The sequence below is a fragment of the Cydia splendana genome, chromosome 18 (genome assembly GCF_910591565.1).
Source record: "Cydia splendana chromosome 18, ilCydSple1.2, whole genome shotgun sequence".
Taxonomy (NCBI): domain Eukaryota; kingdom Metazoa; phylum Arthropoda; class Insecta; order Lepidoptera; family Tortricidae; genus Cydia; species Cydia splendana.
Window position 1 is genome coordinate 8,041,330 of NC_085977.1, and position 26,884 is coordinate 8,068,213.

The 26,884-nt window shown below is 38.2% G+C and overlaps 1 protein-coding gene and 1 long non-coding RNA gene across 2 annotated transcripts; both read right to left on the minus strand.

The window, feature by feature from the left end:
• Positions 1-4,499: 4,499 nt before the first annotated feature.
• On the minus strand, positions 4,500-6,848 carry LOC134799556 (uncharacterized). The gene is made up of 3 exons (XR_010145425.1): positions 6,107-6,848; positions 5,679-5,822; positions 4,500-5,444 (listed from the first exon to the last, which is right to left on the minus strand). It is a non-coding gene; the product is annotated as an uncharacterized LOC134799556 (long non-coding RNA).
• Positions 6,849-7,560: 712 nt separating this feature from the next.
• Positions 7,561-26,290, minus strand: LOC134799535 (cystathionine beta-synthase-like). The gene is made up of 10 exons (XM_063771964.1): positions 26,136-26,290; positions 25,743-25,849; positions 24,643-24,810; positions 22,624-22,808; positions 15,722-15,940; positions 15,004-15,136; positions 9,139-9,322; positions 8,639-8,773; positions 8,047-8,279; positions 7,561-7,722 (listed from the first exon to the last, which is right to left on the minus strand). Exons 1-10 carry the CDS (start codon positions 26,177-26,179, stop codon positions 7,646-7,648), a joined length of 1,485 nt encoding a protein of 494 aa, XP_063628034.1. The 5' UTR covers positions 26,180-26,290; the 3' UTR covers positions 7,561-7,645.
• Between the last annotated feature and the right edge of the window lie 594 nt (positions 26,291-26,884).

Here is a 26,884-nt window from a genome sequence, read left to right on the forward strand (position 1 = left end):
GAATCAAACGAGCCCAAACACGAAGTTGTTTAGTTACATGATAGACTGGTACCCGTGGCCACCTTCCAGCTCCATCATCAGACCCTGTGTATCTTCAGTGTCAAAGATCTTGTTGAGACGAATCAAACGAGCCTAATCATGTTACTACATGGTTGATTGGTATCCGTGACCACCTTAATCATCATCAGATCCTCAGTACCAGTTCGTTTTTAAACCCTCGTTGATACAAACTTTACAACCTATAGGTACCAAATGCAATGACGAAACATGTAAATAAGCGAGTAGGTACCTATAATTTCTTTCGAGTAATATACCTTCATAAGTACGAGTATGGGGCTATTCATAAATTACGTCGTTTCAAATGGGAGGAGTGGGGGGGGGGGGACAGGACATCGGATGATGGTAACATGACGTAGGAGGAAACAGATTCATCCGAAGCTTGATTTTTGGATGATTTGAGGGGTGGGGGGGTCAAAAATTGTCAAAAATAGATGACGTAATTTATGAACAGCCCCTATGTACATTTGCACTGCACTTAGTATTTTCGTACTTACCAAATAACAGTTTTAGAACTTTAAAAGTTAAGTACAGTTAGTGTTGTTATGGTTGATTTCAATATGCTTCGCGAAGGATCAAGAATGTTTAATCCATCATTGTAGTGCGAGTGTGGTAGAAGGGATCGGCGTACTGAGCTCGCACGGCCTGCCGCAGCGCGTAAAATACCTAAACTCGCTCAACGCCGAAATGTAATAGCGCTCTTAACCTTAGTAGGTATAACGTCTTTTCGGCGGCAGTTATTATATTTACACTAATTCTGAGTGTAAATCCTCGTTTGTGTAAGTATGTAAACACTGTTTTTGATCGACTTATTACGTAAAGTTTTAAGCGGCAACTTTAAGTTCAATATTTTCAAAATATGTTTGCTAGGTACTTAATTCACTTTATTGATGATGTCAATATTGTCAAAACACAGAAATTATAATTACACTGCACTTATAAACAATCCTGTTCACCTATATGTTATTTATTTACAATATCTACAAAGTTTTGGCTAAAGGTCATTGACCGTACTAGGTAGCGTCCTTTCGGCGGCTGTTATGTAATTTGAAATTTCTCGATATTTACATTAATTGTGAGCAAGAACCTTTGTTTATATACGTATGTAGACACTGTTCTTAATCACTGTAATGAGATAGGTGGAATAATATTGTAGTTATTACGTAAAAAGTCACAAATTAAGAGCTTCAAGTACGGGTACACTATTTGAACTCGCAGCGTCGTTGTATCACTATTGTTTTTTTAGATAACATTTACTGTTATCAATTACACTTTAGTCTATCATCTAAAACACTTTTTTTCACTTAAATGTAACTTATACTATTTTTAGGAATTAAACAAAAGCGGGGTTAATAACCCGCGGCGACTGCAGCGCCATATGTGGCCTGACACGGGCCTACGTCACAATAACATTGCCACTTTATTTCAACATAACATGTTACATGGGTACATTATACCTATGGTTAATAAGTTAAAATATTTCTTTATAATTTTATAATTTTCATTTACTTATATGTATTTTATCTTAAATTTTACAATAACACGTCATTTTTAATTATTCGTTTGCAATATCTTCCGATTCACAAAAGATATTTCAGACGTTCGGGTAATTCTGTTTACATTACTGGCAACACAGGATAGCGCTGTCACATTTGACAATTCGGATCTAGATAACTTCATGCCCTAATATCTTTCCCATTGTCGCGGAAAGAGCAATCGGGCGATATGAGCTAGCTTCGTCTGGGTTTTTAGACGGTTTTAGGATTGGGATAATAACTTGGGTCTTCCAGTCAACTGGGATCTCTCCCGTGTCAAAGGCATGGTTTAGAATACCGAGCAGATACTCCTGTGAAGATGAATTGAGCTTAGACAGGAAACAGTATGGTATGCCATCCTCTCCAGGTGTAGTATTTCTCAATCCACTAAGCACTAGACTGAGTTCTGAATATGAGAAAGGCATGTCCAGTGAGCTCAAGGTGCCTGACAGCGGGGGAAGTAACAAGCAGGATGCTTCAGGGACAGTTGACGGGGCAAGTCTATCTGCAAAGTCGGCCAGCCAAGGAGCATCTGTGGTGGGCATAGACTCTGGATGAAATGAACCCCTGAACCTCTTTATGTTCCGCCATACAAGTGATGGAGGGGTTCTAGGAGATAAGCTCTCACAGAATCCCTTCCATCCCCCCTTTTTAGCCTTTGCTAGGAAGCGCTTTGTACGTGCCGAGATTTTTTTAAAAGAAATGTAATCATCTAAATTTCCGGAATTGTTAAAAGTTTTTTCAGCGGCATCCCTTTCCTTAACGGCTGCCGTACAGTCTGCGTTCCACCACGGGGGTGAAGGGATTTTAAGTCTAGCAGGTTTCTTTTTTGGTATAAATTTATCGGCGGACTCTATTAACACATTTTTAAATTTTAAATATTTTTCATCTTGACCCATTTCGCTCGTGTCCCACTCTTTCATACTTTCCTCTACAAATAATGCGTAATTGGGCCAGTCTGCTGATTGAATTTTGTGTTTTAAAAGAGGTTCAGGGGACGGAATTGGAAGAATAGAAGAAGGCTTCGTGATAATAATTGGGAAATGGTCACTGCCGAACGACTGGCGTAATACCCTCCAGGATAATAAAGAAGACAAACTAGGAGAACACACAGATAGATCGAGGACTGACTGGGGGTTCTGTCCTGGGTATACCCGATGCGTGGGAGTACCGTCATTAATAACTCCCACATTGATTTCATCGAATAAATCCAACAGGGCTGATGAAAATGCATCCGAATGGTATGACCCCCATGACATATTGTGACAATTGAAGTCCCCTAAAATCATAAGAGGAGGTGGAACCGATTTGAGAATAGATTTTAATTCATATATATCAACTACTTCAGGATGGGGAATGTATATAGAGATGAAATTAATGCCCATAACCTTGGCAGCTACGGCATTAATCCCATCCGAATGAGGGGGAATAGAAATTTGGGCGAAAGGGTAACCGCGTTTGATGAACAACGCACATCCGGCGCGTCCATCATTGCGGTCTTCCCGGAGACATGAGAAGCCCGGCACTCTGAAAAAGGAGCCTGGGCGTAACCATGTCTCCGAAATGGCCGCAACAGTCACAGCATGATTGTTGATGAGCTGAATAAGGTCAGGTTTCTTTGGTATAATGCTTCGACTATTCCACTGAAGAAATGTGACCGGGGGGGCCGTTATGGAATGTAAGTCTTTCCGCGAGTGTGATCATTAAGGGTGCAACGTCGTCTGGTAGGCAATCGCTCCACTTAGCGATTATGTTTGTCAAGAATTTTAGACAGAGCTCCATTAGGTCTTCATTAGGAGTGATTCTATTGTAAGCAGAAGAATCTTTCAGAGCTTGGCCATTGGGCAGTTGAGGTGGGGGAGTTCGGACAATATTGTTGTGAGCTACTCTATCATAACCGGGGGAGAGGGAGACCCTCGTCCGGGGCGCTCGATATACGGTCTTACGATATGAAGTGGTGGGCGGAGGGGTTGGCATGAAAGTATCAGGGTGGCATGGGGACTGGGAAGATCGTGAAGAGTCTGTAACCGGCTCAAACATGACTCTTGCTACATCTGAATATGGCCTGCGAACCGCTGAGAACTGTGCTGCTGCTTCTGCGTATGAGATATTCTGTTCAGACATGGCAAGTTTAATGGCCTTTTGTCGACCATATTCATTGCATACTTTTTCTGTAGCAAAGTGTCTGCCGGAACAAAATATACATGTCACATGTTCTGGAGCTACATTGCATCCATCACCGGGGTGTTTTTGTGCACACTTATAGCATCTGGCATCAGACCGGCACTGTGTTTGAATATGTCCGAACCTAAGGCACTTCCTACATTGAATAATTGGCAGTTGATACACTTCTACAACTAGTGAGGTGTAGTATGCGAAGATTTTTGATGGTAAAGATTGCCCTTCAAAAGTAACCACCACTGACTGGGTTGGTACCCAGGATGAGGAGCCATCATCTTTTGTCACCCTTCGTTGCAGTCGTCGAGCCTTAAGGATTTTTCCTTTACCTTCTTTGAGGTTTGTGCCGTTGACTAACTCCTCCATCGACCAATCCGAAGGAACTCCTCGCACAACTCCCATACGCGACACATGGTATGAAGGAATATCAGCTATAAACTTATGTTTGTCTAGTAGCGGGTGTTTTAGGAAACTATTTGCATCAGCTGCTGTGGAGAAAGTTACTGCTACTCTGTTGCGACCTACTGATTTAATACCACCTTCTTTCTGGATATTATGAACATTTGCTTGAGTAAGCAAAAGGCCTACATTGATGGGATCTGGTTAAAAATAGATTGGAATGGTTTGTGGAAAACAAGGGTATTCTAGCTGACACGCAGTTTGGCTTCCGAAAGGGTCGTAGTACAATGGACAGCTTAAATATCTTAGCAACTGATATCCGACTAACCCTTTCAAAAAACGAATATCTGCTGGGATGTTTTCTAGATATCTCTGCGGCCTACGACAATGTCCTTCTTCCGGTGCTCAGGGCAAAAATGCTACATCTGAGCATTCCCGCGAAGATTGTACATATTGTCACCAAATTGTTCATGGGTAGGTCAATTAAAATTAGGAATGGTAATTCCTATTACCCACCTCGAACTTTGTGGCGTGGTCTCCCGCAAGGATCGGTACTCAGCCCCCTGCTTTACAGTATCTACACCTACGACTTGGAGCAATCTGTCCTATCCTTCTGTAATATCTTGCAGTATGCTGATGACCTAGTCTTATACACCTCAGCAAAGTCAATGGACAAAGCCACTGCTAGTCTTAATACAGCTTTGGGTTACCTCAAGGATTGGCTTGATGAACATGGTTTGACCCTATCGCCAACAAAAAGCTGTGTAGTGACTTTCAGTCGCAGAAGGACCATGCCTGACGCAGATGTCCGTTATGGTGGTGTGATGATTCCAAATAAAGAGTCAGTAAAATTTCTAGGTGTTATTTTAGATCATAAAATGTCTGGCACCTCACACCACAAATATGTACTGGGTAAATGTGAGAAAAATATTAATATTCTTCGAGCATTGTCGGGTGTCTGGTGGGGTTCCCATCCTTATTGCCAGAAGCTACTATACAATGCCATCATACGTAGCCATATAGACTATGGGGCATTTTTAATGGAACCCTGTAATAAGGATGGTCTAGATAAATTAGATCTTATACAGGCTAAATGTTTAAGGATCATACTAGGTGCTATGCTTCCCTCTCCCAAAAATGGCATGCAGGTGGAAGGTGTTGAACCGCCGTTGGCTCTACGCAGACAATACCTCGCCGACAGGTTCTTGATCAAAGCCAGCTCTTACAACAACCACTTGCTGCTCCCACGCTTGCAGGCGCTGGCACTGGAGGTCACTGAAAGTAGATATTGGACATATAAAGCCTTTCCCAGAATAGTAATTTCTTTTTCAAAATTAATTAATATCCACCCCACTTTATATCAATCTGGTGCTAACCCATTATTTGAAGTGGCGTTTGAGACCCTAATTTACTCACCAAAGGTCATATTAGACATAGGAATTTTCAAAGATGATCCAGGAGCAAACAATAAATTTAATAAATTTTTAGATAAATGGCAAGATTACTTACCGGTTTTTACTGACGCTTCTAAGGTGGATCCTGCAAGATGTGTGGGAGCAGCGGTGTGGATTCCACGGTACAATATCGTCCTTCCATTTAAATGTCCTCCTCAAGCGTCCATTTTCACAGGTGAGGCAGTTGCTATTCTTGAGGCTGTCAAATATGCAGACACACATAACATTAAAAAAACAATTATCTTTTCTGACAGTAGGAGTTGCCTGCAGGCAATAGTAGGCAATCAATTAAAATTTAAAGCCAAATTTCCTTTGATTCTTGAAATTAAAGCTGTGCTACGTAGGTGTGAATCGAGGGGCCTACATATTGTTCTCGGATGGGTTCCAAGCCACTGTGGTATTAGAGGCAATGAGGTGGCTGATATATGGGCAAAACGGGCGATTGAGATTGGTTCACTAAAACGGGAAACTTACAGTACTGACCTGTTGAGTTGTGCACTATCTGATATGTTTAATACATGGCAGAGGCAATGGGATATCTCTAGATTGGAGACTGGTAAACATTATGGCTGTGTACAACCTCGAATTACTCGAAAACCATGGTTCTATCGATTCCGTACTTCTCCAAAGTGGGTAATATCCACCATTTGCCGTTTACGCTTAGGCAAAGTATGTACTCCGTTATTTCTGGCTATGATTGGTGTCCGTGCGAACTCATTGTGTGAATGTGGGTTGGATGAGGGCAACTTGGACCACATCTTCTTTGCTTGTACAAAATGTAGCTACTCACTATACGATGTACTACCCGAAAATGTTCCACGACCTATATGCTTTAGCTCGCTTCTTTGCCACATGGATACTAAGCTAACTTCTATTCTAATTAAATATTTACAAACAAATAACATAAAACTCTAAATATTGTCTTATCTCTTCTAATTTAATGCGTATAATTCATGTCAATCTATACTCGTTTTATTCTAAACTCTATATTTCTATATTATATATATCGTTTTCTTCTCTTCCACTTCCTTCATGTTGGCACTACTAACGTTCTGTCATCCGCTTCCCGCTTTTTTGCTAATCGTTGTATTCGTCATGTGTTTGTCTGTGATGTTCATAACAATTATTTGTTTTTAGGTTTCCCCGACTACATCCTCCCAAAAATGCAAAATTATTATACCGAACATTCTCCTCACGTGTGAAAGTCAACACCGACATTGGCAAATCCACCCTGTGCAAAATTCCAGGGAGTAAGCCAGAAAAAAAAAAAAAAAAAAAAAAAAAAAAAAAAAACTTAAAGCCCTGACCGTCATCCTTGTCGAACGCGTGTTAATTGTTATTTCCTTCTCGCTCAGTGTCAGCAGTCGCAGTGTTTTCCAAACTTTTCACGTCGTAAGCTTGGTAATTAATGTGTAACTGTGAATTAGTTTTTCAAACGTTTGTCTTGTATAGATAAATTAAGTTTAATTTAATACATTAGATTTGTTTTATTTTACTATGTTTCTACATGAATAACTTAAAATTAATGCCGTTAAAATAATTTTCACCGTTGGTTAAAATTCTCCCACATTTTAAATTTTGAGAACCTGTAAACAGCATGATGGCGTAGGCCCGTGTCAGTTAGGTCATACGCGAATCTCGGAATAGAGTACCAGGCGGAGTATATTATTATACAATGATAATAACATCAAACTCATTTATTATAACGGATCAGATCTACCACTATAATTGGTCAATACCACACATTTTCAGATTTCTGTAGCCTGTATTTAAACAATTTTTTTTTATTGTTTTTTGACCAATTATTATCGAGTGAGAGGGGAGAGTACTTATCGAGCGAGCTGATTTACGATTAGATTCCAGCTACCTTAAATTTCCCACGAACGCTCTCATTACCAATGTAGGTACATGTACCTACAAGTAAAACACGTTACGTCAATGAGTATATTTTTAATTTCAATATTAGTAAAGTAGGGCATTACAACTAATAAATCGTAAAATAAAATTCGGTTCGACCGTTAGTTACTGATGATCCTGGTGCTTTAATATGTATGTCCAGACCATTTCCGAAGTAATTATTCCCTTTGGCTTGAAGATCTCTGAAAAGGAAACAATAAATTAATGTTAAATAATGCTGCAGTGTTATAATTATTAAACAATAAGTGGGCAATGGAGCACCTATTCACAGCACAATCGATGTAAGCTTTACTATACCAACATGCAATGTTATCTATAGGTATGTTCTATGTTCTAATATTTTATTAGTGGGACGATTGGTGGGGAAGAGTCCATAAAATTAATTTACCATCGAATTGCCTGTTTTATCCACATAAAAACAAAAAAAAACTAAATTAAAATTAGCATCTTTACTACGAATGGAAAACCAATAAATTATAAAGAAATACCATAAAATTTTTTGCTACCTTTAATTTGACTATCAGGATTAGGTATCTTCTCAACTACCACGACAAACGGAGTGATGTCCAAAATTCGGGAGACAAGGCCAACAGTCGGATGTCCCTTGTTCTCAGCCACCTTGAAGCAGTTCTGTATCAAGTGCTTGCCGATGGGGTCCTGCAGGTTTAGATTTCCTTCCTTCTTGGGGTTGGTGGCTGAGAAGCGCAGCTGGTTTTTGGATGTAGCTCCCTTCAAAAGCCTGAAACATATAATTAGGTTTGGGATCGAGTTAGTAAATCAGACGTGTGATTGAAATATGTTTTTTGATTGAAATACAGATGTAAATAAAGTTTACGCGAGTGGCATGGCACGGGTCATTAAAGGTCATTTAGATCATTTCTCCTTCTTTCTCATCTAAGCGTTAATATCGGTTGCATCATCACCATCAGCCAGATTTGAAATAGCTTTCCGACATTTTATGTATAAATAATACAGACAGTAGGGTAGGGTATTAGGGTAGGGTTATTTGTATAGTACCTACGCCATATCGCACCGTCATGTAGTTGCATAAGAAAATATAGATACATAAAAAATATAAAAATCAAAATGAATTCGCACCCATTTTCTTCAGTAATGATCGCTACACTGTGCACGGATCCCATTGCAGCTATGACATCTCTAACCGATGCACTGAGCTTGAGGTGTGGAACAGATGTATCCACGTCTAAGTTATGAAGAGGATGATTCCACCATCTGAAATTATAAAATAATTTGCATATTAAGTAAGTACTGTGTCCAAACTCTATTGACGGCACATTTGTTCAATTTCAATTGAAGATTTCCACATTCAGAAAGAATAAAGAAAACGGGCCACTTTCTATGGTGATCTCCATCCGATATTTTGTTGGAGATTTCCATTTTCTTTGCTCTTCAGAATATATTCTACAATTCATTTCAATAAAGCTTTAGGTCAGGGGAACCTTTTAGTAGCAAAATATTTCCCCGGCGAGCTCAAATGCTAGGGGCTATGGGTCAGATCTGCAAAGAACTACTACCTTTTAATAATTAGGGTGATGGCTTAGGGTGGATTTAGACTCGTACATCTTAGGTATTCTTACTCGATCTTGTCATGTATCGGCGGCTCTTTAAACAGGTGCGCCTCCATCCACTGGTCGCTGACGAACTTAGTCATGTAGTTGCGGATACCGTCTGCCAGGACGACCACCACCTTCTTGCCCGCTCCCAACTTCAGCTCTTTCGCGGCCTTCAGTGCCGCGAACATGGTTGCTCCACTACTGCCACCTGAAATACATTTATATCGTGTAGAATCTCTTGGCAGAAATGCACACTTGCAGCTCGACGTCAGGATGATGAGACAGAAAATAAATCCAGAACACACATATAGATGTTGCACAGAGTTTATTCATTAAACCAGAGCAATATCAAACACTTGAAATAAAGGATGGCTTAGGATTAAGACTTATCTGTTACTTAGCTATGAGAAACGATGTCAACCGAACGGTGTCTAGGATCAAAGAGAAACGGATAACATATCTGTCAAGCGAAGATGACAGCTAAAGCTATTCGAGACAGTATGAACTTATTTGGGAAATGGTTAACACCGCTTGTTATACTATATTATTAACACTTCCCCTTAGGATAACAAGCTAAACAAATAATAAAGCAAACTCTACATGCTCTACATGCTTAGTCTAATGTATAAAAACAAATTCAAGTCTCCACATACTAATACAAAGAAAAATTCAAGACATTTTAGTTATTTTAAACACAACTTATCAACAAATTTCTTATGTTTTTCAGCACTTAGAGACTTTGTGAGCACATCGGCTACCATTTCTTCAGTTGGCATATACTTAACACTTAAAAATCCTTTCTGTACTAAATCTTTGACAAAGTGATAACGCAAATCAATGTGCTTGGTACGCTTGTGACAGAATTCTTTTGATTCTACAATTCTATGAGCACTTTGATTATCGTTATACAGAGTAATATTAAAATTAACATTTAAAAGCTCTGTAAGAAAGTTTTTTATGAAACAAAGTTCTTTACAAACATCTCCAATAGAAAGGTACTCGGCCTCGGCCGTACTAAGGGCTATGCACCGCTGTTTACGTGCCTCCCAACTTATTACGTTACGACCCAGCTTAACCACGTAACCTGTGTATGACTTACGATCGACAGTATCGTTAGCCCAATCTGCGTCTGAGTAAGCAGTTAAGTCTAAACTACCAGACCTATAAAAATATAGACTATAATTTAGTGTCCCTGCCAAGTACCTCAGAACACGTTTAGCTGCCTGCCAATGTGACTTATCGTACGCGTGGCTAAATTGGCTCAGCTGGCTACAACAAAATGCAATGTCCGGTCTAGTACACACACTCAGATACATAAGACATCCTAACAGCTCTCTATATCTATAAGTATTATCATCTAGACACACATCAGCCTTTTGCAACTTACAATTTGTAGCCATAGGCGTAGAGGCCGGTTTGCAATTCTGCATGCCAAACTTGACTAATAATTTTTTAATATAATCAGACTGGTCCACTTTTATAAAATGCTCAGTTCTGTTTATACATATATTTAAACCTAAACAGCTGGTAAGTGTTCCCAAGTTTTTAACATTAAAATGAGTTTCAAGCAAAGATAATATCTCTTTATTATCACTAGTATTATTACTGAAAATATAGAAGTCATCTACATAAAGTGCTAGAATAGTCATTGATTGACCTGAAATTTTAGTGTAAACACATGGTTCACAATCACTTTGCTTAAAACCATTTTTACATAACAAATCATGTACTGTTAAGTTCCAAATCCTACTAGCCTGCTTAAGGCCGTATATCCCCTTTAACAGTAGACAGACTTTACTTTTATTACCATCACTAAAACCTGGAGGCTGCTCCATATATATGGTTTCTTGCAGCTCACCATGCAAAAATGCCGTAGCGACATCAACATGATTAATATTTAAATCCAACTCAGCTGCTAATGAAAACAATATTCTTAATGTACTGTGCCTAACAACAGGCGAGAAAGTATCGTTGTAATCAACCCCCAAAATTTGTGTGAAACCTCTGGCAACCAACCTAGCTTTATATTTTTCAAATTTACCAGATGCATCAAATTTTCTTTTAAATACCCATTTACATTTTATAACATTTTCATTTTTAGGGCGGTCAACTAACTTCCATACCTTGTTGGCAATAAGTGAGTCATATTCACTTTGCATAGCTGTCTGCCAATGGAGACAGTCAGAGCTAGAAATGGCTTCCTCGTATGTTAGAGGATCCGCATGCAACCCAGCGCCATCTTGTGTTAGGAGAGAAAAGTTAAGATCATAATCTTCATACCTATTTGGCAACTTATTACGAGTGCTACGAACGGGACGGCGTGAAGACACTGGCGGCACGGGAACAGAGACTTCCTCTTCCCCTGAATGTGTCACCCCCCTCGACGGTGGCGTAACGCGTTGCGGCGGCGTCTCGACGTCGGATGACGTCACACGCTGCTGCGGCGACTCCTCGTCAGGTGACGACACGGAGTCATCGTGTTCACTCCCGGTACAGTAGTGCTCGTCATCTCCTGAAACCAGAGGCGAACTGATTACATTTTGCTCACATAAAGATTGACTACAATCTTTACTACAATTAATTTGACTAGAATTGATTGATTTATCAGATAAATTTAAATTATTGACATCATTAATTTCATTATCATTATCTAAAAATTCATAATAAATATAATCATTTCTAAAATCATTGTTAATAAAATTTAATTTATCCATGTCTTTGGTATAAAATGTATTCTCTATAAATGCTACATTTCTACATATAATGACCTTTCTGGGGTCAAGTGGGTCTGCAAGCCTGTAACCTTTTGAAGTTTCACTATATCCCACAAAAATATACATTTTACATTTTGGGTCTAATTTAGTCCTTTTATGTTTAGGCAATAAAGCATATGCAATGCAACCAAAAGTATGCAAATGACTGAGATTAGGCTTCAATCCAGTCAGCTTCTCTAATGGTGTATGGCCAGAGAGTGCTGATGTAGGCGACCTATTTTTTAGGTAGACCGCAGTCATCAATGCCTCAGCCCAAAAACGGTTGTCTAAACCGGATTCAAAAAGCATGCATCTAACTTTATCCAATAAAATGCGATTTAGGCGTTCAGAGACTCCATTCTGGGAAGGTGAATATGGAACAGTAGTCTGGTGAACAATCCCATGTTTAGTGAGATAATCAATAAAAGCATGGCTGCAGTATTCCCCACCTCCATCTGAACGTAAGGTTCTTATTGGCAGACCATATTGTTTTTCAACAAGATTTTTATAATTAATAAATGTTGCAAGTACCTCATTTTTCCTCTTCAAAGTGTAGGCATGGGTCATCCTCGTGTGGTCGTCAGTGAATGTGACGACATAGCGCGAGCCGCCCCAACTCTCCACTGGCAGGGGTCCCATGACATCAGAATGAATGAGCTGCAGCGCTTGACTGGCACGGTGTGTGGAGGCCGAAGGGTAAGGCTGGCTCGCCATCTTTCCTTTGAGGCAAGTAGCACAATCCTTCAACTCCTGCAGACCCGTATCCTGAAAGCAAACACCGCATGCCATCCCGTTTCTTAAACTTATCATTCCAGACGTACCTAAGTGGCCCAATTTCCTGTGCCACTCTGCAGCTGACACCTCAATTGGTTTAGCACTCTGAGCCTTTTGCCTATGCAAGAGAGATGAAGAGTGCACCACGGGGGAGATATTTAAGGGCAATCGATAGATCCCATTTGTACAAGCAACTTTATAAATTGGTTTGCCAGAGATTTTAAGAGAATTAGCATTATAAACTAGACATCCCTCCTTTGAAAAAACTAAATTATACCCCTGAGAAACTAGACAACTTACCGAAAGCAAATTGGCAGAGAGATCCGGAACCAACAGTACATTATTTAAATTCAAAACATTGTCATTGTTGTTAAACTGTAGCTCGACTTCTCCTGATCCAATACATTTCAGTTTGGAGTTGTTGGCAATAATGACTTCGGTATTGACTGGCTTCATGGATTGTAAAAGCTCGCTGCACTGGACCATTGTTTGGCTGCAGCCCGAGTCTATAAGAAAATCACTGCTGGAGGCTGCGAAGGCAGAGGCAAGCAGGCCCTTGGAGGCTGCCTGGTCTTCTTTCTTCTTCCTCTTGAGTTTGAAGCAGGATTTTTTTAAATGTCCATTTTTGCCACAATATGTACAGCGTCTTAAGTTGGAAACAGATGAAGGTTTGGACATGAAGGCCGTTCCATTACTGGGACTTGCATCGGCTCTTCTGGCCTCTTCTTGTAAAAGTCTGGTCCTCACAATTTCGCTGCTAAGTGTTGAAGTCATGCTCACTGTTTCCAGGTTAGTCACCAGTGTTTCGTAGTCTTTCGGTAGTCCAGAGAGTAATATTTCTGCGACCTCACTGTCATCAATAACTTTGTTTATGTCAGCCAACTGCTGCACTAAAGCCATCGTTTCCTGAATATATTCAGTCATTGTGCTGTATGTGCTTAGTTCCATTCTATGTAATTTTCTTAGTAGAAGAACTTTTCTTGCTAAACCGGAGTCTTCAAATACTTTTACTAGGTTGGTCCAGGCTTCTTTACTACTTTTGGCATTCTGCACATATTGGTGGCAAGTGCTGGCTACTGACAAACATATTCGCGCGAGCGCCCGCTCGTCGCGCGTGGGGTCAAGGTCCTCTCCTAGGACACATTTCCACAAGCCGTCGATTATGAGGATATTCCGCATAACAAATTTCCAAGCATTAAAGTTTTGGTGACCATTCAGCTTCTCCACGTGATAACCGCCGGTCGCGGAACTTCCATGACCACTAGTCGAAGGTCCAGGTTGCGACGGAGGCAGCGCGGCGACCGTGCCGGAGCCTGAAGGTGCATCACTCTGTCTGGGATTTCTTCTTTCATCATCAGACATGCCCGCTTTGCCGTTCTGTTTTTGGCAAGCTCAAACTACAACTGCAATGGCGGCGTGTAGTGCTGGGGCAATAACCTCTTGGCAGAAATGCACACTTGCAGCTCGACGTCAGGATGATGAGACAGAAAATAAATCCAGAACACACATATAGATGTTGCACAGAGTTTATTCATTAAACCAGAGCAATATCAAACACTTGAAATAAAGGATGGCTTAGGATTAAGACTTATCTGTTACTTAGCTATGAGAAACGATGTCAACCGAACGGTGTCTAGGATCAAAGAGAAACGGATAACATATCTGTCAAGCGAAGATGACAGCTAAAGCTATTCGAGACAGTATGAACTTATTTGGGAAATGGTTAACACCGCTTGTTATACTATATTATTAACAGAATCATCACCGCCGCCGATTCACATACCATATGTATGGCTTAATGTCTTTGATTTAGGCAACGTATTTCATAAATTACTTAAATGCTTTTGATATTTTTCCATATTAGATTCAGACTAGAAAGAAGTAAGGTAAGTAACGTCTCTTTGATAAGGTCAATAAGGGCTTATTTGAGCGTATCATAAGGTCCTATAGGTAGATCCAGTCTGAAATAAGCCGAAGCCACCATATGCTGTCATAGAGGGTTCCAAAATTGGCATTTCAAAACAAAATTAGTGATTATGACAATAAATAATTTGAATTTAAATTAGATTGCGAATCTTGTGATACCCATCTAAGAGCTCTTTCCCACTGATGTCCAGATTTTTTCGGGATTCAGTTTTCTGTACTATGTGTGCAATAGGTATTCCCCAAACAGAATGCTCGTGTGAACACTATTTAGCACATATACTACTAAAACGGGATCCTGCAAAAAACCGTACTTGCCCGAAAAAACTGGACGTCAGTGGGAAAGAGCCTTAAACTTTAGAGAAAAGAAGAGATTTTCGCTTATCATTTTGGAAATGTGAATTTGATATACTCGTATAATATAGATAAGTAAGCTTACCGCACAGCAGGCCCTCTTTTCGAATAATTTCTCTGGCCATGTTAAAGGCATCGTAGTCGGTGGGAGCTTCCACGCGGTCAATATTACGTTTATCCAGAACATCAGGAAGGAAATCTCCCCCAATGCCTTCTACCTATAATCAGTATAAATATTGAATGTAAATTTATGCAGTTTTTTGTACGGGGTAGCGTATGTAGGTAGCATAATATTTACGTAATTTACCTACATGGAAATCAGATTAGCGTTATCAATATTTATTTAAAATTAAGGCGTTGATGTCGTTTCATAGGTATATAAACTCGTGATAATTACGTATTACTGATAAAAAAATATACCTAACAGGAAATTTTCAGCTCAGATTTAATCAGTGCATATGTATTACGGCCAGTTCTTATCATATCCTCATTAATTCCGGTATATTTTTATGCAACATTTAAATAAATAACATATGAATCAATAAGACTTTTCCACTGACCTCGATCTGATTCTTAATGCGTAGTTTAAGAAACTTATACATCATTGCATGAAAATCATGAAGCCCTGGGGATCAACGGCATTGATTACGTACTCAGGATGATCGTTCTTTAGTAAGTTACGGCACACCAAAATAACCAGCGCATCCACGATCTTAAATACTTTTACTGTATTCAGTAAAAGTATTTAAGGGGGGCCATATTAAAACAGAAAACTCAGCTTCTTCTAAACGGTAAATACTTACAAAGAACGGCACGAGTTCGTTCCCCCACATGATGGAGCCCCTGGGATCGACGGCCACGACGACGCAGTTGGGACAGGCGCGCTTAAGCAGGTGCGCCACGCCCGTGACGGTGCCACCCGTGCCAGCGCCCATCACCGCCATGTCTATGGGGCCCAGACCGTCGATGATCTCGCGGCCTGTGTGCTCCAAGTGTGTGACGGGGTTCACCGGGTTTGAATACTAATAAAAAAATATAAACAGCTTATTTGTAAAGATTGCGAACTCAGGATTTAATGTCACGTCGGGAACATTAACTATTAGGTTAGTGGTGGTAATTTAAGGGTGCGAAGATGGACTATCTGATGCTATCATTAAATTTGATGTCACCCAACTAGTTTTACTTTAATGGGAAATTTTGCAATTCATCTTTGGACAAGCAAAACTAGTCCAGTCATTATATCCAAAAAACCGACCCTACCCGTGAATAATCAGTTCTTGGATTTTTTTTTCCTAGGTCCCTCGGGGGGGTCACTGGGAGTGTAAATTCAAAAAGTAGACTGAATCAGGCTCCTGTGTACAGGGTGTCCCATAAGTGACACGTCACAGTGACACTGGAGATAGACCAGGCCAAGAGGACCCAAACCAACTTAACATGACCCCAGTAAAAGTGGCACGGTTTTCGAGTTATTGCTAAATTAAGGTTTTTCATGAATTTTGACCGTTTTTAACATTGTTAGTGCCAGTGTGCAATCGGAAAGGTCTCGAAGTTAGTTTTTTTATGTGTACGACATCATGGATAGTTAATTAATTAAGATAACAGAATAGGTATTTTATCGATAAACAATGTAAAATGCGAAAAAAAGTACTGGTTTAATCTTGAATAAATTTCACAGCGGAACATTAATTTCAACTTTGACCACCTGTCGTGAAAAAAAAATTACTAGAAAAGTAATGAGCAAATAACGTCAACATATTGAGCATGTTATGCAGATTCTAAAAGGGTATAACACATGTACCTTCCTGCAATAAAATAGGAATTATTATCATCTTTCGAAAGCCTCATAAAAATAAATTAAAACTAAGAAATCTGCTATCCGTTGCTACTTAGTAAAAATAACGATTTATACAGAAAAAAAACGCCTATTTAGTATTTGCCGAATGCCTAAAAGAAAGAGATGGAAAATGGTTATCTCCCTTTTTAAGGCTATCGTTGATTTGATAAAGGTTCAAAGAAAATAAAATACTGAAGGTTGAAGTTTAATCAATTTATTAAATAAATTTTATTTTACAAGAGGTGCTCGAATTGTTTTTCCCCGGCTCTTATGCACGCTTGGCACCGTCTTGTAAAACTTCAAGTTAATTTCCTTAAATTAATTTCGGATATGTTTCGTGCTGCCTCGAACATACGCCGCCGTAGTTCCTCTTGGGACCTTATTGGCTTGGAGTAAAATTTAGATAAGATAAGAGATCTTTATTTGCATACCATAGTACAGATGTTATATACATTGGAAATAGATACAAACGTAAACTGGAAACTCCATATCCAAAAAATCATATCAAAACTATCTTCATTTATATACGCTCTAAGAGAAGTAAAGAAACATACAGATGTAAAAACCGCCTTATGTACCTACTATGCTTTTGCTCACTCCTGGCTCCGATACGGTATAGTTATGTGGGGCAATAGCACCAACATACACGACCTGTTTATCTTACAAAAGAAATGCATAAGAATCCTAAGCAACATAAACCTAACAGATAGTGGTCGACCTCATTTCCGTAAACTCAACATATTAACATTAACATCTTTATACATACTCGAGATAACTAAATTCAAAAGAAAATATAACGACTTCTTTCCAGTACCAAAAGATCCGACTACCTCAAATTTACGCCCTAGAAATACAATTCCAGTTCCATTTTCAAATTTAAGTATCCATAGCTCTAGTCCATATATAATGTGCATAAAGATTTACAACAAGCTTCCAATAGATATTAAAAACGAAAATGTTGACAATATATTTAACAAAAAACTTGCAAAATATTTACTAGACAACTGTTTTTATAATATGCAAGAGTTTTTTGAAAGTTAAATTTATGTTAGGTATATGATAGAAATATAAAGATCTCATGAATGTAATATTTCCACAATTATTTATATTGCGATTAAGTTTATGTTTCGTAATATTATTGTTAGATTGTAAGTTACATAGTTAAATTGCAGTGCCCTTTCAGGGTTCATAGCTTGTTCACCATTCTAATGTAAGACCTAATTGTACCTATGAAAGCAATAAATTACTGATTACTGATTACTGACCCTAGAAAGGGTGTAGCAAAAATTGATGGTTCACAATTTCACAGTTTTGGTTATTATTGCTACTGACTTATACTTAGGTTTCGATATTATAATACTTATACATTTTCTAAATTGCACTTTTAAGTTGTAACAGCCTCTTCTAACGAATACTTGAATCTTATTACCTATAAATAAGGACTACTACATTACGTTTTAAGTACTTATTACTGTTTGTATTAATATCTTATATGTATCCCCAATAAAAAAAACGAATGGGTTTAGGTCCTGGGAACGTTAGGCCATGCCACTGGTTCCAGTCGGCCGATCCATCTTCGTGGAGCTGGAACCACAGCAAGATGGCTGCCCAGAACACTACGCTCGCGATGTCCGCGACCTCCTCACACAGAAATTCCCAGATGGATCAGCCAATTGGGACCAGTGGCATGGCCGCCGCGTTCCCCGGACCTAAACCCATAAGATTTTTTACTCCAAGCCAATAAGGTCCCAAGAGAAACTACGGCGGCGTATGTTCGAGGCAGCAGGAAACATATCCGAAATTAATTTTAGGAAATTAACTTGAAGTTTTACAAGACGGTGCCAAGCGTGCATAAGAGCCGGGGAAAAACAATTCGAGCACCTCTTGTAAAATAAAATTTATTTAATAAATTGATTAAACTTCAACCTGCAGTATTTTATTTTCTTTGAACATTTATCAACTCAATGATATCCTTAAAAAGGGAGATAACCATTTTCCATCTCTTTCTTTTAGGCATTCGGCAAATACTGAATAGGCGTTTCTTTTTCTGTATAAATCGTTATTTTTACTAAGTAGCAACAGATTGCAGATTTCTTAGTTTTAATTTATTTTTATGAGGCTTTCGAAAGATGATAATAATTCCTATTTTATTGCAGGAAGGTACATGTGTTATACCTTTTTAGAATCTGCATAACATGCTCAATATTTTGACGTTATTTGCTCATTACTTTTCTAGTAATTTTTTTTCATGACAGGTGGTCAAAGTCGAAATTAATGTTCCCCTGTGAATTTAATTCAAGATTAAACCAGTAATTTTTTGCATTTTACATTGTTTATCGATAAAATACCTATTCTGTTATCTTCATTAACTATCCATGATGGCGTACACATAAAAAAACTAACTTCGAGACCTTTCGGAGTGCACACTGGCACTAACAATGTTAAAAACGTTCAAAGTTCATGAAAAACCTTAATTTGGCAATAACTCGAAAACCGTGCCACTTTTACTGGAGTCATGTTAAGTTGGTTTGGGTCCTCTTGGTCTGGTCTACCTCCAGTGTCATTGTGACGTGTCACTTATGGGACATCCTGTATATTCGAAAAACGGTTTTTCTTGAATAACTCGGCCATTTTTGATTTTACAGTAAAACCGTAAGGACAAAATTTGTAGGAAATTTGATTCTCTACAAGTTTGGTCCTCACAATTTTTCTTCTAGGATCAATATTTTGGGGGAAAAAAGGTGGGAACCAAAATTGTTCAAAATTTGATTCTCTACAAGTTTAGTCCTCTTCATTTATGACGTAAAGTTGAAAATAAACGAGATGATGAAAATATTTTGAATTTGTCGCTTTTTTCAAATTTAATTTCCAAAATATCGATCCTAGAAGAAAAATTGTAAGGATCAAACTTGTAGAGAATCAAATTTCCTACAATTTTTGTCCTCACGGTTTTACTGTAAATTCAAAAATGGCCGAGTTATTCAAGAAAAACCGTTTTTCGAATATACACAGGAGCCTGATTCAGTCTACTTTTTGAATTTACACTCCCAGTGACCCCCCCGAGGACCCTACGAAAAAAAAATCCAAGAACTGATTATTCACAGGTCAAAATCTATAATGACTGAACTAAACAGTCGGGACAGCGTTAAGATTAAATTGTTGTAGGTAGGTAGGTACATACTACCTATTTAGGCAGCTTCGGGTTGTCCTATATTTTGTCATTTGAGTGAACGTACCTAACAATAATAATTAGGTACATATGTGAATTGAGTTCAGTTCAGATTATTTGCGTGTATATACATAAATATTAAATACCTTGGTAAGTATTAGCAAAGAGAATAGATAGAATAGAGTGGTCCTGTCATAGTAAATTTTGTAGTCACATTAAATTTACTGCCATCTATCGACACACGACTAAAACTCAAAATGAAAACGTATAAAATTATCAAAAAAATGTATATATATGGATAAATGATTTTATTATTTTTATATCATTTTGACCCATGTTCATTCACTGATATCTATTATGTGTTAAAATTGTTAAATATGAAACGGTGTCGTCACGCCATCTAGCCGAGCATAGGCTAAAGGTGTGTGCGCCATCTATCCGAGAATGACTTTTTCTTGATTTCCGAGGCACGTTTTTTCCTTAGACTTTATTCATCTTATACGAAGTTACATATGTCTTTGGTATTAGGTACAAACGAACAAAAGAATCGCATCAACCCGCGCGTAAAGTCATTATGTAGTCGATACGTTTATTATGTTGATGCCGTATATTAACGACATTTATATACATACTTGTAGTTCTGATACTTGCAACCTGCTTGCAAGGGCAAAACAGTAGTTGAATACTTACCTACATACCTACATAAATTTTGCCCTATATGGTTTATACCTCCTGTCGTTAAGCCCTAGAATATTATTAACCTTCATACCTCGGAACCAGGGATGTTACGGAGCTCCGTTTCCGCTAAGTCGGAACTTCCGTTTGATATTACACATCCGTTTCTGTTCCGGTTCCGTTATTTTGAAACGGAAATATCCCTATCGGATCGGATGTCAATGCTTAATTGCTTATTAGTAGTTATTAGCACGGCGGCGGGACATGAAGCGGCGTATACATCACAAACAAACAAGTTTATCGGAACTAACATTAGTGAACACAAATTACGTCTCATTGTCATGACATAAATAAGTGTCATTTTATGGAACTTGCTAACTATGTAAATAAACCGCCATATTGAAATTGTCAAAGAATGATGAATTTACTAGTGACTTTTGTTTACATAGTTAGGAAGTTCCATAGAATGACACTTTAGTAAGGATTTGAAAAAAAGCCAATTTCAATTTCTGCTAAAAAAATATTAATATATTTATGAGTTTGAAATGGACTTTAGTTCACCATCTCCCTTTAAATAACTAGCTTTGTATACCTATTCCTTTGAATCAACTGACTATGCTGACATGAAAATGAAACAAGATTAAGTACCGACCGTTCACTAATCATAATATTCCCACGCAGGAGCTAGCTTGCAAATTCTATTCAGACCACCACCAGCGCATCCTGCATTTCGCTGAACCTCAGTGGCGTATTGAGATGTGTAAAATATCTTGCTGGCCGCTATTGACCTCGCGCTCGTGTTGTACGATCGTGACTCGTGACACATTGATATTGAAATTAAATTGGTAGTCATGTTTCACAAATCTGAATACTTAATTCGGGCCATAAGTCCGTGAGATAGAGCTTTATAATATCGCGTTACCCTTCGCAAAGCCCGGTACGTAGGTATCAAATAGTAATAATATATGTGACAGTGTAGGTATACTGTATCTATGCAAGTAGAGGCAGTATGTTGCAATAAAAACAAATAGACTATTTATGGACTAGGTTAACTATCTACTAAAGTGCCGTTTTGATTACAGAAATACAATGGAATCCGTTAATAGGTAATTTTGAATGCAGTCAAACTTCAGTAATATTTTTATATGTTAGACATACTTCACCGCAACCATTATTTTAATACTTATGTATAAATGATTTATGTCACGTTGAAATGAAACGGGTATATTGAAATTTCACCGTAGTGTTATCTATTTTCAACTATTTTTGCTGAAATTATTTCGAATACGAAGATAATGGAGTTTTGAAACGAGACTTCCCAGCGTAATGTGTACTTTTTAGGGTTCCGTACCCAAAGGGTAAAACGGGACCCTATTACTAAGACTTCGCTGTCCGTCCGTCCGTCCGTCCGTCCGTCCGTCTGTCACCAGGCTGTATCTCACGAACCGTGATAGCTAGACAGTTGAAATTTTCACAGATGATGTATTTCTGTTGCCGCTATAACAACAAATACTAAAAACAGAATAAAATAAAGATTTAAATGGGGCTCCCATACAACAAACGTGATTTTTGACCAAAGTTAAGCAACGTCGGGAGTGGTCAGTACTTGGATGGGTGACCGTTTTTTTTGCTTTTTTTTTTGTTTTTGTTTTTTTGCATTATGGTACGGAACCCATCTTGCGCGAGTCCGACTCGCACTTGCCCGGTTTTTTTAAATTAGTTTTTGACAAAAAAAAACATTTTTGGTACAAGCTTGTACCGTCGACTGTACTTTTCTTTCTACAAGCTATACTCATCGAGACAATTCTAACAACCCCAAACACAATTAGTTTGCGTTATTTTATCACAGAGTTCCCTTTGGCTGCATGTTCCATGTCATATCATAATATTGCATTGTTATCCGATTTACATAAACAATATTTCAGCTCAATAGGAAATTGGGAAGTGGGTCACATTTTGCTTCCAAGATTGGATCCACACTATGAATACTATGAATGTTAAATAAAAGTTTGTAATTAAATACTAACCTGATCTAAACTGATATTATGTTCGGGGTCCTCATTGACCAGCCGCTGGGCCACCGACATGAAGTGGTCTGGGTCGCCTTTCTTGGCGGTTGCCGGGACCTGGACGATTTCGGCTCCCAGTAATCTCATCGCGCTCAGCTTCTCATCTGAGTTCTTGTCCGGGGTCACAATAATCGCTTTGTAACCTGTGTGGGGATGAAATTGACTTGATTTTAGAGATAGAGGTCGAGAAAAAATTTGGCTGTTTTTAGGGTTCCGTACCTCAAAAGGAAAAAACGGAACCCTTATAGGATCACTCGTGCATCTGTCTGTCTGTCCGTCTGTCACAGCCTATTTTCTCGGAAACTACTGGACCAATTAAGTTAAAATTTGGTACACATATGTAAATTAGTGACCCAAAGAAGGACATGTTTTTTTTTATAATTTTAAAATACATAGGTTCAAAGTTATTTAAGAAAATAGCCAAAAAATGACCATTCCCCCCTTTATCTCCGAAACTACTGGGTCTAAAATTTTGAAAAAAATACACAAAATAGTTCTTTACCTATATATGACAGGAAAACCTATTAGAAATGTGCAGTCAAGCGTGAGTCGGACTTATGTACGGAACCCTAGAAACGCGAGCCCGACTCGCACTTGGCCGGTTTTTTAATTTTTGCTGGTCTGTATAATTATTTACCTATAAGTATACTTAGACATTAAATGTTATTGTTTATTTAAAATTTACCTAAGTGTGCTATATATAATGTGCAGGTATGTACCTATCATAAATTATAATGGTTAACGTAAATGTTATGTGCTGATTAGACAGCAGGTGCTTAAGTATGTGAGGGATATGTTCTGAAATGAACCACTAAAAGTCTTCCTACGCTTATTACGTTACTTTGTTTGAACTGAGACTGGAGTTAAACTACTACATTCAGCGTCAGTACATGTGCTCACGCACTAAACGTTAAATATAGTTGTTGCATTTCCGGAACGCACAAGGACTCGACAAACAATGTAGAGTCGATAAGAATAAAATAATGATATGAATATGAATACTTAAATATTTTTTTCTACTCGTCGACTATAATTCTTGAATTAAGATTTCGTATACCAAACTGCATTTAGGTACTTTTAATGTATGGGCTCCCAACTCAACTATAATATTCATTTCGATACAGTTTAGTCAACTATAATGAAATTGACCACAGCTCGCCTCGGTCAAGAGGACGAAACAAAACCATAGCTCAAATTAATTATTTATTTTAGGTTTTATTGTAGGAACAATTGCTTCATAAGTCAGAAACGCGCATGTGACACCCATAATATAGGAACATCCATAGACTACGAAAACCGCTTAGCGTTACTTTTGTTAGTCTCCATAGGCTACGGTGGCTAAAATCGAGAAAAAACTTTAAAAATTGAATTTAGCAAGGAGCAAGTACCAGGGCCTCATGAGTTACGAGAAGATGTCGTTGACCAACCCGCCGGGCCGCGGCCGGGGAGCTACGAGTATGAAGTTATCACGGGTGCTCGCGTATGTTAACTGTATACTTTTGGTTTGTTTACCTATATGATTCTACTAAGGAGTTTAAAAAGTATTATTTTTGTTGACTCGTAGAAAAAGTATTGTATACAATAGTGATATAATCAAGCTTTTCAATCTCGTACCTTACTTACGCAACTCAGCAAGCTTCGTTGCCTAAACGCGGTACTCGACTGAAAACCTCTCTATTATATCATACAATCGTGATATGTATACTATTTAATTATGACCCTGCTTCAAGAGTAATCTTCGTTATGACTAATATCAGGTACACCTACCCTATATGTACTTATTTTTTACGCCCTGTGCCACCTTTAGTGATAGAATCGAGTTAAATAGATAGAGTCGGATCAGGCGAACTTAACTTTGCACTAATTTAAGTTTGCACAGACTTCGCAGTGTCAGAGAGTGGTAATGTCACCATAAACATCAAATTCCTTTATGCAAAGGCGGTACAGAGTTAAACAGACTCTACAGGTGTATATAACCTTTAACTGCAGCAGTCATAGAGATGCCAATGCCGGTGTTCCCCGAAGTAGGTTCGACGAAGCGCGTGCCCTCTCGGGCTCTCCCTGTGTTCTCCGCGTCCACCACCATCGTGTACGACATGCGGTCCTTGATGGAGCCCCCGGGGTTCAGGAACTCGCACTTTGCGTCTGGAAACAGACTCAGAATATAGAGTCGCAAAACTTAGGTATATGTAGGTTTTATACGTTTCACTTGACAGTTGGTGAATTTTTTTTAAGTATGGTTGTAGTTCTGAGGGGGATTTTAACTATAAGGCCAAAATGCAAGTTCATCTATCTTTGGTTATAATAGCAATCCTCAATATGAGTACTGCGAACACTTAGCCAGAGGCCAAGTTGAAAGTTTACGGATTATAGAACCCGGCCCAAACTCACAAATCTGGGCTTTACTTTAAAGTCAGGCCTAGAACTGTGCTCCATACATACTTTATATAGTGCTGTAGCTGTTACTCGGATGGTAGTTATGTCCCGGACTGTAATTCGGATGAAACGCGGATGTAAGCGCTAATAAATATGCTGAAATTCCAGGACTCTGCCTTAAAATAGTTTAACGGTAATATGTCCACAATAACTTTAGTGCATACAACATCGTTATAAATTTAGGCATGAGGCAGATGTTTCATATTTCTTGGATAAACATGAGGTGCTTCCAAGTTTATGTGTTGCTAATGGGCATACATTCCTAACGACTACGCACCTTGTTGCAAAAAAGGATGAAATGGAATTAGGTATATTGTGGATAATGTACCGAACGAGCAAATGGGCCTACCGAAGTAGGTACCAATTCAATCAAATAACACTAAGTTGACTAAGTTATTTGAAAATAATTACAAATTATATTCCATTTCAAACACCCACATTGCATACATGCTGGTCGCGGTCCCATGAAATATACTTTCAGAATAGCCCGCCCTCGAAGCTTTGAATTAACTTGAATTAAATAAACTAAGAATAAACTCCGTGCTCCGCGTAAATAGGTTAAAACAACACAATGGATAAGTTAAAATTTTAAAAGGTAATATGTATATTAAATTATATTTAAAACATGATGTGGTACTTACAAAATTCGCATTCGAGTCCATGGTCCTTCGGTATCCGATTAAGCTTAACTAGAGGGGTATTTCCGATTACATGTAGAATGTTGTCGTAAACTTTTGCATCGCGTCTTCTGCAAAATATGTCAGTTTACATTAAATACCTATTTTTTTTTCAAAAAGTAGGTAAGTGGAGTTTTTGGCTGTCTAAATAAAAAGAAAAACACGGATATTAATAACTATACAAAATAAGTTATCTAATCACTATTAAATGTCAGCAATAATTTTGTTAATTATTATTTTATTTTTTTTAGCTATTAGGAGTTACCAGACAGTTGAATTTAATTCAATGTTGTATCTACAAATATTACACTGCAAGTAATTTTTTTTCAAGATTTTTTAAATTATTTCAGTTCTTACGCCGGTTTCCAGTTGGCGGTATGTGGTTTCGCGTTGGTGTACATTTTGAACGAGCGCGAGTAACTTGCAGACGCACGCTAATGCCTAGATCTCGACGCAGACTAAACTTGATATCCATATCAATCTGTATCGAGGTGCTATCAGTTATCAGCTGGTGTTATATAAATTGCGTCGACAATATTTATGATGCCTCCCAGTAAGTTTTTATGAAAAGGGACTTTCAGTAAAGTTTGGTTCACGATGTTCAATTCAAACTTCAATATCCGAGCCCCGATGCATATGTTTTCGTCTAGCCAGACCATTATTTGAGGTCCTCGCGTTTGTACAAAAATAATGTTTTAGTTTAAAAATCATTAATATTTAATGCTTATACGAATGTACATAGTTTAATTTTATATGATTCTACAACTATAATGTTAATAATTTCAAGAGTTACTTTAATTTTTTCATCGATTATTAATTTTCATAACTACGCTAATTTTACTCGTAAATAGATAATATACGAGTAAGTACCTGACTATTGTTATACCAATTTAATTTTAATTACATGCTTCCTCGGTTATTACTACATACATCTGAGTAGTATAAAAACGTAATCCATACGATTTAATTAAATATAGACAATATACATAATATATACTTACCTCTTCATACCATTTCTTATGTGTTGACGGGTAGAGTCGCATCATTTCACTAACCGGGCTGGGAATTCGCTAATTTTAATATTACTAGTAGTTCGCCCCGAACGG